Source organism: Rhea americana, unplaced genomic scaffold, assembly GCF_003343005.1.
Source record: "Rhea americana isolate MKP2758 unplaced genomic scaffold, rheAme1 scaffold_0, whole genome shotgun sequence".
Taxonomy (NCBI): domain Eukaryota; kingdom Metazoa; phylum Chordata; class Aves; order Rheiformes; family Rheidae; genus Rhea; species Rhea americana.
In genome coordinates, this window is record NW_028185037.1 from 15,557,066 (window position 1) to 15,570,377 (window position 13,312).

A 13,312-nucleotide genomic window follows, 5' to 3' on the forward strand; every position below is an offset into this window, starting at 1 on the left:
CCCTCCCGGGCGCCGCGGCCGCCTCCCGCGGCCGCCGCTCGGCCTCCTACCCCGCGTGCTGGCCGCAGCCCTGCGGTAGCCTTGAGGGGCCCTCTCCGCCGGCAGCTGCAGCCCCGTCAGGGTTGCTTCCTCTCCAGGCTCGCTCTGAAGCCGGAGCTGCGAACTGGGGCGCTGCGCCGTCACCCGGGCTGCCAATCCCGAGGGAAGGAGGCTGTTAGCGACTCCGAACGCGGATGCGGTCGCTACTACCACAAGCGCTGTGCAACCGTCTGATTATCTGGCCTGGCAGCCAAGCCGGTTCGATCAGCTGTTACCTTTGAGATTGATCCTCCCAAACAGACAGAAATTAAAACTGATTTTTTTTCCTCCAATCTCAAACAGCTCCTTTGGTTTYTGGAGATGTACTCAGGTACTGGAGCTGTTGTGGCACCCCTGAGGCGTCCCGTGCAGTTTCTCCTTCAATTCTTGTTGGCTCTTCACACATTCACGGCATCTTGGTCACAGGAGGAGCAGGATTCCCTGAGAAAATGAYGCTCCCCATCTCTGCCCCTGCAGAAGGGATTAAAGCAGACTGTATCTGAGCTTTTGCTCCAGCAACAGATGCTGTTGTTCATCTGCACTGTCAATCCCTTTCAGGAAGGGAAGGGGATCAGATGAAGGTAATACATCTAAGGTAATTTATTGAAATGGTATTTTGTTGCCCAGCTGTRCTATCGGTAATTTGCAGGGGGCTTTGATGCTCTGTCAGCTCCAGTGAGGTGCTGCTCTGTGGTACATGTCTCACTGCAACAGCCAGAATGGCTACAAATCACGTATTTGGCCCAAAGTGAATGTAGACATAGCAACAAGGCCTGAGCTATGAGAATTAAAGCAAGTCTTGGGACTACTATACAAATGTCTCTTAAGCGTCTCCTCTTATATTATTCCAYGGGGTGGAATGAGCTACTGACTCATTGGCTCCTGCTATACAGACAGGGAGGTCAGGACCTCAGAGAAATCCAGGTCTAAACAAACATGTTCAGGGGGCATGAATAGCATTTAGGCAGAGTGCTGCCATGGAAAAATGACAAGATCAAAATCCTACTCATGAGATGAATTTTATAAATTCTCTTAATGAAGRGATTTTTGACATTTTTTTTCTTTTTTTCCATAAGTACTCTTTCCGCATCCAGGCAGGGAAGGCAGAAAGGATTCTGCTGGATCTTGTAGCATTTCACGTAGACAGACCTGGCAGAAGCAGGTGTGCCGAGTTAAAGGATGATCTGAGCAAAATCGAGCCCCAAGCAAGGTGAGCATGCCAGACCTCCTCCAAGGAGGTACCTGGAGTGCCAGAACCATGTGTGAGGTGGGCTCTAGGTCCTACGCACAGCTGCCTCCAGTCCTGTGTCCCAGCTTGAGGCAGACACACACTGACAAGTGGCAGCACCCCAGCTCCTGCCTACCATACCTCAGGCATGGACCCTGCCCTTGCAGATCTGCTGTCTTCTGCTCCTTCACGGGGCTTTCAGTGATTGTCCCACTGCCTCCACACCTCTATTACTGTTTGGTTCTCACTGTTTCTCCTGCACATGGAGTCTTCACTTCCTCCTGTTCGTTGAATCACCACGGAGTCTTAAATTCCRAGGGGATAATATAGCTCACCCACAGGCAGTGCTCAGTGGAGGGGTGCCGACCCCTTATAACTGGCTTTACATCAGTGAGAGTGCCATTCATACTCTTTCAAAGGTGTCCAATTTGATGTTTGTCCCYCATCCCCCCAGCTCTTCTGCTCTTGACCTCTACCTGATGGCACATGCAGAGTTCAGATTTGCTCTGAGAAGCTGTAGAGGATTCAGAAGTCCCCATTCTCTAGCACTGCTGACCATCAGTTCATTTCACATGAAGCTCAATGCTGGAAGCTCTTTACCCTACAGGTGTCCTAGGTGCAAAACTCCCTCTGTAAGCAACCTACCAGCTCTGTGCAGATTTAGCACTTGCTTTCCAGCTTCTTTCTGGCACAGTTCCTATAGAGACCATAGTGACCAAGGAAGACCCGGAATTTGCTCTTCATCCTCACAGTTCTATCCACAGAAGTGAGAACTACTCCAGTGCTCCCTGTGTTGAACCAGATGGCTTTACTGTCCCCAGCTTCTGCACAGGTTTCCACACAATAAAAAGTCTCATGTGAAACGAGGGTTCGGCAATTTCAGAMGGGAGCCACAGCTCGCTTAATGCTCAGCTACAAACACTCAATCCAGGGCTCTTGCTTTCCTAGAACTAAAGTACTTCTATAGATCTGAATAAAAAAATCTGTAATTTTGAATAAAGGGAAGCCTAGCAAAAACGAATACATAGATCTAGAGACATAGACTAGATGAACTGAACTATAGACAGATGATTATGGGAGAGATTATACTGCCTAGCTTGAAAAAMTGATGTCTGCTTTCATCTTTGGGGTGCATTTGAAATAGCCTGTGACTACTGATGTCATCAAGTCACCGAGGAGTCTGCAAGCCCGGCAAAAAGCCACTGCAACCCCCCTGCTCACCTGACAAATAGCTCTTGGCCTCTTCCGTGCAAGTTTAGCTCAAGAGCTCAGTCACAAGCTCAGGAGCACTTTTGTTTCAATAAGTAACAGCTTTTGAGTATTTATTTAAAGGCTAAGAACTTCAGCTCAGAAGTACATCTACAGTTATCACCTTAGCAGGGATGTGTGGGCAGGAGGGGARAAAAGCATTAACTGCTAATTTGGGTTTGAGATCAGCTTCAGACTTCAGCTACTGCATGCTACTTCTTACCCTTGTAAGTTTATRGGTAGCTGCAGTAAGTTTTTCCTGTAATGTTCTCTAGGAGACTCTTGGAAAAACACTGGGGAAATAGTTACCAAAAACCCAAGTCTTACACTGTTGTTTGAATTTAACAAAAGTAAACAGAACAGCCTCTAATGCAGACGTGCTAGAGCAGTTTTGCTTGAGCTTTCGAGGGTGATTTACTCACGGTATGTAACTTCAAAAAAAAAAAAAAACCTAAATTGCCTGTTGCAACTGAAGCATAAGAAACACCTCCCAGCCTGGTAGTTTGGGGGGGGGGACAAGGGAGGAAACCATGGGGGAGGGACTTAGCCACACACCCACTTTCAGTGAAGAGTAATGAGCACGAGGAGATATTTCTAATCAGACACTATATGAAGCAAGATCAAACTGAAAGGAATTGCACAGTAGTGTTAACAGTGGTTTTAATAAGTAAACCTGATGCTTGCTCAAACCACTCATTCTTCATGCAGTACAGAAAACTATTGATTAGATGCTCTAACAGCATTAGTGGATGTAATAGCCATCACAATTTTTCCCCGCTATTAGAAAAAGATTAGAGCAGGTATCCACATCACTGCAAACAGTAGAATCTGTTCTGTAATTTAGAGAGGAACAAGGCAAAATCTGTACAGTGACATACTATCGTTCCTAGTGGTACTCTAACTCCAGTCTACTAGAACTAGTCAAAATTCCCAGGTGCTGTGCACACTGCAGTGCAGGTGGAGTACAAGCTTAAGTATAAGCTGACAAACAGCACTTAGCTTATCTCAAGACAAAACCTAATCACTCTCCACAGAYAACTTAGCTGGACATCAGGTTTCATGCAACTCCCAAAGAGTGTATTAAGATGACCTGAAAAGGTTAGTTTCTATTAGATAAGAAAACTTAAGCTTACAGCTGTACAGATAAAAAAAAAAAATACTTTACGGTGCTGTGTCTACGCTATATTGATTTGAAAAGCCTCAAGCTGTCTTTTAGAAGGGCTAAAATAAGCATCTCCAGAAAAGTACCTCCAAMTGCATTAAACTGAGTGCCGAGCAGAATATTCTATGAAGAACTTGGGCTAKGTCTACACTAAATAGAGCATTCAAAAAGCTCTCTTATCACAGCAGTCTCTCGAGCTCTGTGCTGTTGCAGTTACTGTTTTTGATACAAGSCACACTGCATAACTTACACTCCAACTTTTTCTTTGGCTAGAGGATAAGAAAGAAATTTCAAGAGACTTGTTCCTTCTGGAGCAGTTTGAAGCAGTTAAATCAAAAACTTTCCAGAACCGACTCAGGGAGAGGAAAATAAACTACAYAAGCACCATCAAAAAAATGAAATTCTAAACAATAAAGTCATTATGTCCAGRAAAGATTAGTACTGCTTAAGTCAGTTTGAGAGCTGTTGTCTGGTTTGGAAAGCACTGACAGACCCAGGAAGGCAGAACGACAGTGGGCCACACTCAGAAGTCCTTTTCAACTAGAACCGCCAGCTTTAAAAACACACGTGCACAGCTTTCCGTAGAGCCTACAKAAGGCAGAGAAAGCAATGGAAACCCGTGGACAGAGTAAGTGTTTTGCTTCTAACTTTAGTAAGTAAAGTTCTTCAGATAAAGGCAATTCCATCCACATTTAACAGCTCTTAAAAATATACACATTCAATTGCATTATGTAAGGGATGGACAGTGTTCAAGGGAAAAAAAAAAAAAAAGACAAGACATTCCAAGTGTTTAAGCTCTACTGATTTGGAATCCAGACTTYCATCCTAGAGGATGTTCCAGTTGACAAAAGGGCCTTGTTCAGATATCTGGGATCAACTGAATACATTTATTTAAAAGCAATTTTAAATATTAAAAAAGTAGAAATTAACACATACAGTACTCAAAAACTGTCACATTAAATACATGTGAATAGACGTGTACTGATGTTTTACCTTAACATTCAATGAGATGTCAAGATTTTAACTAGTGGCACGACCAGATCTGATTTCTGTACATGTTGATGCACTATGCAATAAAAAAATAAATAGCAACTGTTGTTCAACAGTAAATAAGACATCATCTGCAGAACATACTTCCCCCTCTGGGGGCACCTTCCCCTGCCCCTCCCCCCAACCCCTTATCAGCTATTTTTCCATAAAGATTTAGACTTTCCAAATACTATGTCATGTACAAAATTGCAGACAGTGGCTCATTGAGTTCAAATATAATACTGTACTAAACTCAATCAATATCATACATTTTTCAGATTTCTTATGACCAACAATAAGCCAGAATAAACAGAACTATTGTTCCCAGCGGAACTCATTTAATTTTATAAAATGCATATGTATACTATTTTAAAGAGCGTAGAAAAGAATAGACATTTGACTCTACATAATTTTACATGCCTAGGTTTTCTTTATATGGTTTACTTGTATCAGTTTATTTCAAGATCACTTAAAAATACAACTGACCACAAAAGTGAATAGGTTTTGTTCTTTAATGCAACTTAAAACATTGTATTAATGGATAAAATGGAATGCTAAATAAATGCTAGTCCTGACTTCCTTTCAATAAAAAACAGATAAAGTCCGAAATACTGGAACTGGTAATACTGAAGATTAGATGCCAGCAGGCTCACTCACTTATTGTGTAATAATTTTTCTTGGAGTAAAATTTTGTCATAAATGACAAAACCATTAACAGTTGATATTTTGCATTTTTTTCATGTTTGATTTAGGCCAGTATTTGTTTCCATATTTGCCATATAAACAGAATTAAATATTCACTGACTACAGTCTTGTAAAACTGGATTAAAAATGAAAGCCTTCAGAAAGTTTGAGATGTGCTTTTATGAAATGAAAAAAAAAATGTTTCTATGTCGCCAAGACAATCTGCTTTGAAACAGCAGAACTAGGTACTGAAGCCAAAATAACATTTAAAGCAAGTAATACAAAACTACATATGAAAATTATAAAACTTGCTATAGACAAGCGAGGGGAGGGGGGACAAGACCATAATTGCATTATGTTTTGAAGTTAAAAATGATGTTGAAAGTGAGACAGGAAATGAATATTTTCAATAATACATTTAAGTGTTTTCTAGCAATGCARTTTTATACCAACTTTCAACAAACCACAGGTCAAATGCAACCTACCAATGATTTTCTCAGGAATTAACTTTGTAACAGTATGCTCTTTTCTGGTGCTTTGAATCAAGACTTAAAATTACCATTTAGTGAAGCCTATTAAACACAGCTTGATACTTGTGACCTGGATTATATCATTAATAGCCTGATCAAATGCATGAAAGGTCATCTTAACATCCATTTTTAAAGCATTTACAATAATTTAAATTTATCCTTATACTATCAGTTAAGAAAATTTCTTTTAGGTAATTAACTTTTAGGAAGGTTGAAGACAGAGGAAAAAAAAAAACACAAAATCATTTTTCAAAGAGCCAATTAGCTATGAACAAATACTGTTGCAAGCCCACATTAATTTGAATAGCAATTAAGTTAAAACTGTTCTGTTCTTCAAATGTAGCTATGTAACTACAGTACTACTTTTGTACAAAGGCAGGTTTCAAGTAAGCATCTAAATRCATGCATAATGTCAACAGTTAACATTTTCTAGAAGTCCTCGGTTACTAAGATTTCAGTGAAAGAAACCAGCAAATTTCACATATACCTACTAAAGAACAACATGACTAATTTCCATTAACACAAGTTTTCAAATGAAAGAAATTTGTAACTTTTTATAGTGAGGTAATATCACAGGGGAACTGCAATCACAGTTTGGCAAAGGTCCGCATAATATAAACATGAAATGCTGTATGCACACCATAAAACGTTACTGTTATCTGTAAAGTCAGTGAATATTTGTTTTCATAATTACACTTAACTGAGTACTATATTAAATAAATACCAAAGTGGGTTTCATAACTGTAAACTGCATACACTTATAAACTGCAGACTGATTTTTAAATTGTCCAAAACCATTCACTCATTCTAACTTTCTGCTAATTGTATATTGAGAATACCAAGTTATTAGGAACAGTCATTTCTGTACAGTTACATGGTTGATGGAGACCACCTATGTTTGGAAAGCTGGCGGTTCATATATATTTTTAACAGCATAGACAGAGATGTAAGTGCTAGATGCCGAGGATGGCTTCAACAAACCCAATAAGGCGTGCCAGGTTCCAAGGCTACCATAATACTGGCAAAGGCAGAATAACACAGTATATTTACAATACATATAATTCAACCTCATGAGGTGAAACTTAAATGAATTCTTGGTTGTAACAGCAGCTATATACACAATTGTGCACAGGATTACAGGGAGGCAGCAGCGTTCGCTTTTGCTTAAAAGCCCGTTTTGCATGAAGAATGTGCAATGCTCAAGTTTAGGGTTTCTATGTTCTCCTAGTCTGACAGAATGTGCACAAAGGACACTGGAAAGACCCCTTTCCTCTCTGGCTGTCCTTCGATGTGGCCAATCTGTAACAGAAGAAAAAAAAAAAGTATGTATTATTCACAGACTGCATTTACTCCATTCAAAAACAACRGAATCCCATGGCTACTAAGGAGCTGCTGAAAGTTCTTGGGCAGTCAGAAACATAATTTAGTTCATACTTGAACTTCTGTACAGGAACAAAATAAAACTGTACAAGCATATTATAAATAGGATGTAATAAACCAATCTTAAAATCAAAAGAGAACAGAAGGATTACAATTGAATTTGGAAATCTAGAAGAGCTGCACGCACCACTGAATTTCAAGCATCTCACCAAAACAGAGACCCGATCTTCCTTAGCCTGTTAGACTAACTTACAGTAACAACACACAAATCTTTCAGAACCATTCATCTTAGCTAACTGAATAAATCCTAAGCATCTCACTTGAGAAAAACATCTGCTACAGTTGTGGCATTACTTACAGTAATCTTCATGACTAGATACTAGAAATCCTAGAAAAAGCTTCACTTAAAGTGATAAAGACCCACCTATCTCCTCCTTGAATTAATATGATCCTTAATTATCTGCATGTTACTATTTATAACAAATCACAATGTCTCCTGATTACGTGTCCTCCATACACAATTTCTTACAGAGAACAGTCTGCAACCAGTAGAYTGTATAATATAAAAAACAATCAAATAACTTATTTTTAAAAAATGGCACTTTGCATGTGAACTTTTCATTATTAAAAGGATTTTCATTACTAAAAGGATTATACACAACTATCAAGCCAACAGCAAACAACCATTAAACCAACACCACTAGAACAGCAAAGTCTTGATAGACCATATAACCTCTTCTCGTCCTGCTGCAGGGCTGTTTCACTACTTTAAGAGTAATGTATCTCCTTCCTCTTCCACAAGCTAACAAAATGGGAAGGGGAAACATGCAGGGCTGGCCATTTCCTCTTGCACAGCCAAATTTTTGAAGTGTATGAGTCAACAGCCCTTATTTTCCTCCTCTGAAACAGTCAGACTGAAGCATTTTAATGGAATTTGTCAGGCATGTGACTTTTTAAGATCCCAGGGTACTTCACAAAATAGGTTCACCGACTCCTGTAACTATAATCAGGGGCTGGATGATACGGCTATTACAGCAGCTTTCCGCTGGGCACAGCTCCTTTGATAACCATCTCTCAGCTGAAACACTTAAATGCTCYGCTAGTGAGTGAGCGAGAACTTTGTGCATAGCCAGAGCCAAGGCAGTGAAGGCTGCACTGCAGCTGGATTAGGAAGTCATAGGCAGTACTGCAGTAAGAATTTGGTTTTATCAACATGAAACGTGTCTCGTTTTCTCCAGTAATAATTCTTACRTTGGAAAATATGATGTAGTAAGGCTTTGGAGGTAGCAAGTAGTGTCAAGGGAGGGTTGGAGCCTCAGAGCGGGATTGAAAGGAGCTGTGGTTAGCCCTACTGAGCCACAGGGCAATATGCAGTCCAGAGAAGGAGGGAAGTATGATCCAAAAAACCAAMCAAACAAATAAATAAAATAAAATGAAAAGACATAGGAGGGAAGAAGGGAAAATGTTGATTAACCACCTGTCATTTAGGGAGGAAAACCAGCAGCTTACAGCATTAATTACATAATCTTTTAGACTCCCAGCAACCCCTTTAGGTATAATTTAACATTTCCRGTGAACTTCAGATAATTGCATCTCTCGTTTCACACAGAGAGTGTAAGCATGCTGAAGAGAGTGAAGATGTGACACCACCTCTTCATTCACGTAATGGAAGACTAGTGTGCATCACAAATAGCAAAGTATGTAAATACAGATTATCATTAGGAATTAGCAATCAAGCYGGACCTAGTCAGGATGGCTTTAGCAGTCTCCCAGGAAGAAATAGATCCTAAGAGAAAAAGGAAGGCTCCCCCCCCACCTGAGTTTAAGCATTGGATTTTAGCTCAAGCAAAAACAAACRAACAAACAACAAAAAATCCTTCCACTAAACATAGCCGAACAGCAGCAGGAGGTGGGGAGGCAAACCCTCAAATCTGAAAAAATGATCCAAGTTTGGATTTTCAAGAAAAAGTCACATTTTTAAAGTCAAAGAGATTTAATTAATAAGGAACTATACAAGAAAAAGATACATACCCACCACTCTTGGTCCTCTTCACCAGTTACAATAATCACTTCTCCTTCAACAAATGTGAGCTCATCATCATTATCTGCCTGGCAGTCATAAATGGTCTTCACTCGCCTAACCTTGCTTTTTCCCTAAAAATATAATGAAGTTTTAAATGAAAGAAAACACATGTATCATGTAAGTTTTGCTTTCTAGTTAATATTGTATTCTACAGCTCAGTGAAGGCTACCAAATCTTTTCCCTGCAATCAGGGATAAAAAAGAAATTCCCTCCAAACCAAAAACTCTGCTTCAGCAAGCAATTTAAGAAAGCATGACCTACATAGGTCTAGTCTTTTCTTTAGGCTTTCTTTTTTCTTAAGATACAGAACTCCACATAGACTTTAACATCTACTGCACTGCTCAAGTAACCTACATTTCTTTCAGTGAAGAAGGTTTAATGTTTTAACTTTGTTCCAGTCAACAAATACTCTTTCTTCTTTAATATATACTTATATTAAAAACACACTCAAGAACAGAAACTGAAATTTAATTTCCTCTGAATGTTATGAGAAATATGAGCTGAAGAAAATGCTGAATTTAAATCACAGTATTCCTTACAGTTTTGGTTTTGAATCTAGTGCAAAAAATAGAGTATCCTTTGATTTCCAATCTACATATAGGACTGAATTGGGAAATTATTTTTTTGAATGATTTTTGATGCAGAATTTTAGCACTCTCACTAAAAAAAAAAATCTTAATTTTGGATGGCAGTACTATTTTGCAACTATCACTTAGAATAAATACTCTCACAATTGCACTGTTCGAGTCCAAACATTTTCTAGGTCATATTTTGCTGCATTCTGTTAATTCATATGAAAAAGTCTGAGCCATGGACTCCTCCGTGAATGTATGTTTCYCAGGGCAGGGAAAATGCTTTAGATCATTTCCAAATTAAGTAAGCAAGCAATACTTGCAGCAACATATGCTTGCTACTTTCTAGTCCTGTATATCATATCCATGTATCTTTAAAAAGCATAGCTCTTCCTTTGAACAGAAGTAGCCAGGTAACAAGAATAGCACATGGAGATGAGCAGCAGAAGGGCTACTAGGGAAAAGTCAGCAGGTTTACAGGAATTAGTGCCAAGAGTAACTTCACAGAGGAAATCGCCTAGGGTGAATAACGTCCATGTTTTGGCAAAAAAAAAAAAATCCTGCAGTTCAACCACAACATACACACACAGCAAACAGCACTCAGACTGAAGTCAGGTTATGGGCTAACAATTATAGAAGGCTCTAAGGAACAATGTCATTAATACAATAACCTAAGATTTTAAAAAGCCCCATACTATTGAGACAAATAAACAGAAATATCTGAAGTGAAGCTTATGTAACAAAAGGATTTTTTTTTTAACAGCCAGGATTTGATACAGTAGAAAGTTACTTCAAAGAACTCTCTCTCTTTGAACAAACTCAGTTAATTTGAACAAAAATCTCAACTACCACAAGGTACTGGAATTCAATATTAATGGATATTTGAGGCCAGTCCTAGCTTTCAACCGCAGAACTACTAAGAGTAGTTCCAACGAATACTAGAGTAATGAAGGGAAACAACTACTGTGCTCTTACTTACATTAAAACAATTTGTTATATAAGAAACATTTTGTCTTCTTTCTGAAGCTATGGATTTTATAGGAAACAGAACAAAGTGCTTGGTGTGATTTTAGAGCATTCAAACCAAGTTTCACTTCTCTACAAGTATCCTTTCAATTCCGTACATATTGACAGTATTCACATTTCACCTTAACAATTCTGAACAACTGCATTTCTAAATCTTTCAATAAGGACTTTTTGACTACTTAGCCACCAAATAGATTAGCAAAAAGAAGAGTGAAGTATCCACTAGTGTTAGTGGCTGCCACTACAGGTCTTAATATTGCATTGCAACTTAGTATGTCATCAATTTGTATTGACGGGCTATAGCAATAGGATGAAAATGGAGACAAGATACATTTAAAAGGAGTTCATTTTACACATAAATGAGGAAAACAAAAGACTCTAGTGACCAAGAAAAGACAAGTGTGCCTGCAAAGATGTCTAGAATACTAGAAACTAATTATCATGGGTTTATTATTTTGAGCACTCCAAAGCAGAGAAACTAATTTACTGAACATTCAATATTGACTGAATTTTCAGAACACTGAATTTTTTGTCATCATTTTCTGCATAAACAAGTGGAAGAGTTCAATCAATTATTTGCTTTCTTTCCCTCTATTAAAAGGAAGAAATAGCTGAAAGCACCCCACAGCCTTTGCCATATTTTTAAAAGTACATAAATAATTTCTAGCTGCAGACGCATTTTGATTAATTACTAGAACAACCAGGATCCCCAGTCAACAACCATCTTGTTCTCAGTTCAGTTAGGAGCCTACAGACAAGTCAGTCACAAAAGCCAAGCAGAGATGGCTGCAGAGAAAGACTGCTCTTCCTCAAATAAGCACAAGGGAGAAACTCCCCCTTTGCTTTCAGTACAAGAAGGGAAGTCATATTTCCTTTTACTTAAGTGCTTTGCATAGCCAATTTGACAAGCAGAAACATCTCTTTTGATGTATTTTTTATGACAAAAGCCGTAAGAGAGCYCTAGAGTTTCACAAAATTATTTCAATATACATATGCATGAAAAACTTTAGTTGGATGGAAGTTACATTGGCTAGCAAGATAACCTCAGGATTGAATAAGGAGACTTGGAATCTAGTTATAATTCCAGCTCTGCTACTGCACAACAAATAGCAATGTAAATTTTACCAATATATCTGAATCTTTGCTTCCTACTTAARTGTACCGATGTTGAATACTCACAATAAGAATGCTTGTCAGTTGACCTGTATTTTCATTTTTGTATCTACTAACAAGTGGTGCTAACTTCTTTCTTAACACTTTCATAAATAAATATATATTTTATAAATAATAAATAAATAAATAAATATATATATATATATAAATAAAAATCTAAGGCAGACAAAGCAGTGAGCAAAGAAAGCACAAAAACCCACCACTTAATTCAAAAGTTTTAAGTACTATGCATAAAACCACCCAAGTTCCCTAGTAAATCTGAACACATTATCATGCTCCCMAAACTATTATTTTACCTTACTAGTATTTGTTTTGGCATGCAAGAGGCCTTGTGGATCCCAAGTATTTTGTGGGAGCTGCTTGTGAGTACAAAAAAGCACCTCATTCTCCCTCATAGCCGATAAAGTTTCATGTGAGTATCTCAAAGGCTTTCTTTTTTTTTGTCCTGCAACTTCAAAGCCTTTCATGGATACTTTCAACTAGCTGGAGTAATACCTACCATATTTATTTTCCTGGGAAGTGGCACAGGTGTTTCTGGCAGGGTATGTGTTATGTCATTAGACTCTTCAGATGCTTGTTTTTGGACGATGTCTCTAGATTGTATGTTTGGAGAAAGATCTAACGAATGAGATTTTTGATTTGCCTCTGTAGGCTGAGGCTTTGGTGATGCTTCTCCACCTTGAGTTTTAGCCAACACCTCTCCTAGCTGAGGTTTGGGAGGAAGGTCCTTCATTTGTGGCTTTGGAGGTAAATCTCCAAGTTGTGGTTTTGGTGGCAAGTCTCCTAGCTGAGGCTTTGGGGGAAGCTCTCCAGGCTTTGGAGGTAAATCTCCCACTTGAGGTTTCTGAGTTAGTTCCAGAGGCAGAGGCTTTGGGGGCAAGTCTCCAGGTTGTGGTTTCTGTGGTAGATCGATGGACAGTGAAGATTTCTGAAAGATTTCCGCAAGCTGATTGGATTTATCTATTGAAAGATGATGACTGGTTTCTATTTTTCTTAGTGCCACTAAAACAAAAAAGCATAACAATGTTTTTTAATGGAATGTTAAAATGAAATTATGAAAGGACTTAGTGAACATATGGTCATTAAATTATTGTAGTTTGATATGTGCCTGAGTCCTRG

The 13,312-nt window shown here is 38.7% G+C and overlaps 1 protein-coding gene across 3 annotated transcripts in view; it reads right to left on the reverse strand.

The window, feature by feature from the left end:
* Positions 1-4,582: 4,582 nt before the first annotated feature.
* ASAP1 (ArfGAP with SH3 domain, ankyrin repeat and PH domain 1) overlaps positions 4,583-13,312 on the reverse strand; it is a 59,387-nt gene continuing 50,657 nt past the window's right edge. For all 3 annotated transcript variants that reach the window (XM_085318183.1, XM_085318107.1, XM_085318024.1), the window contains 3 exons: positions 12,693-13,195; positions 9,371-9,493; positions 4,583-7,258 (listed from right to left, as the gene is read on the reverse strand). In XM_085318183.1, coding sequence (XP_085174309.1) covers positions 7,184-7,258; positions 9,371-9,493; positions 12,693-13,195 — 701 coding nt within the window. In that variant the 3' untranslated portion in view covers positions 4,583-7,183. The remainder of the gene's footprint in view (positions 7,259-9,370; positions 9,494-12,692; positions 13,196-13,312) is intronic.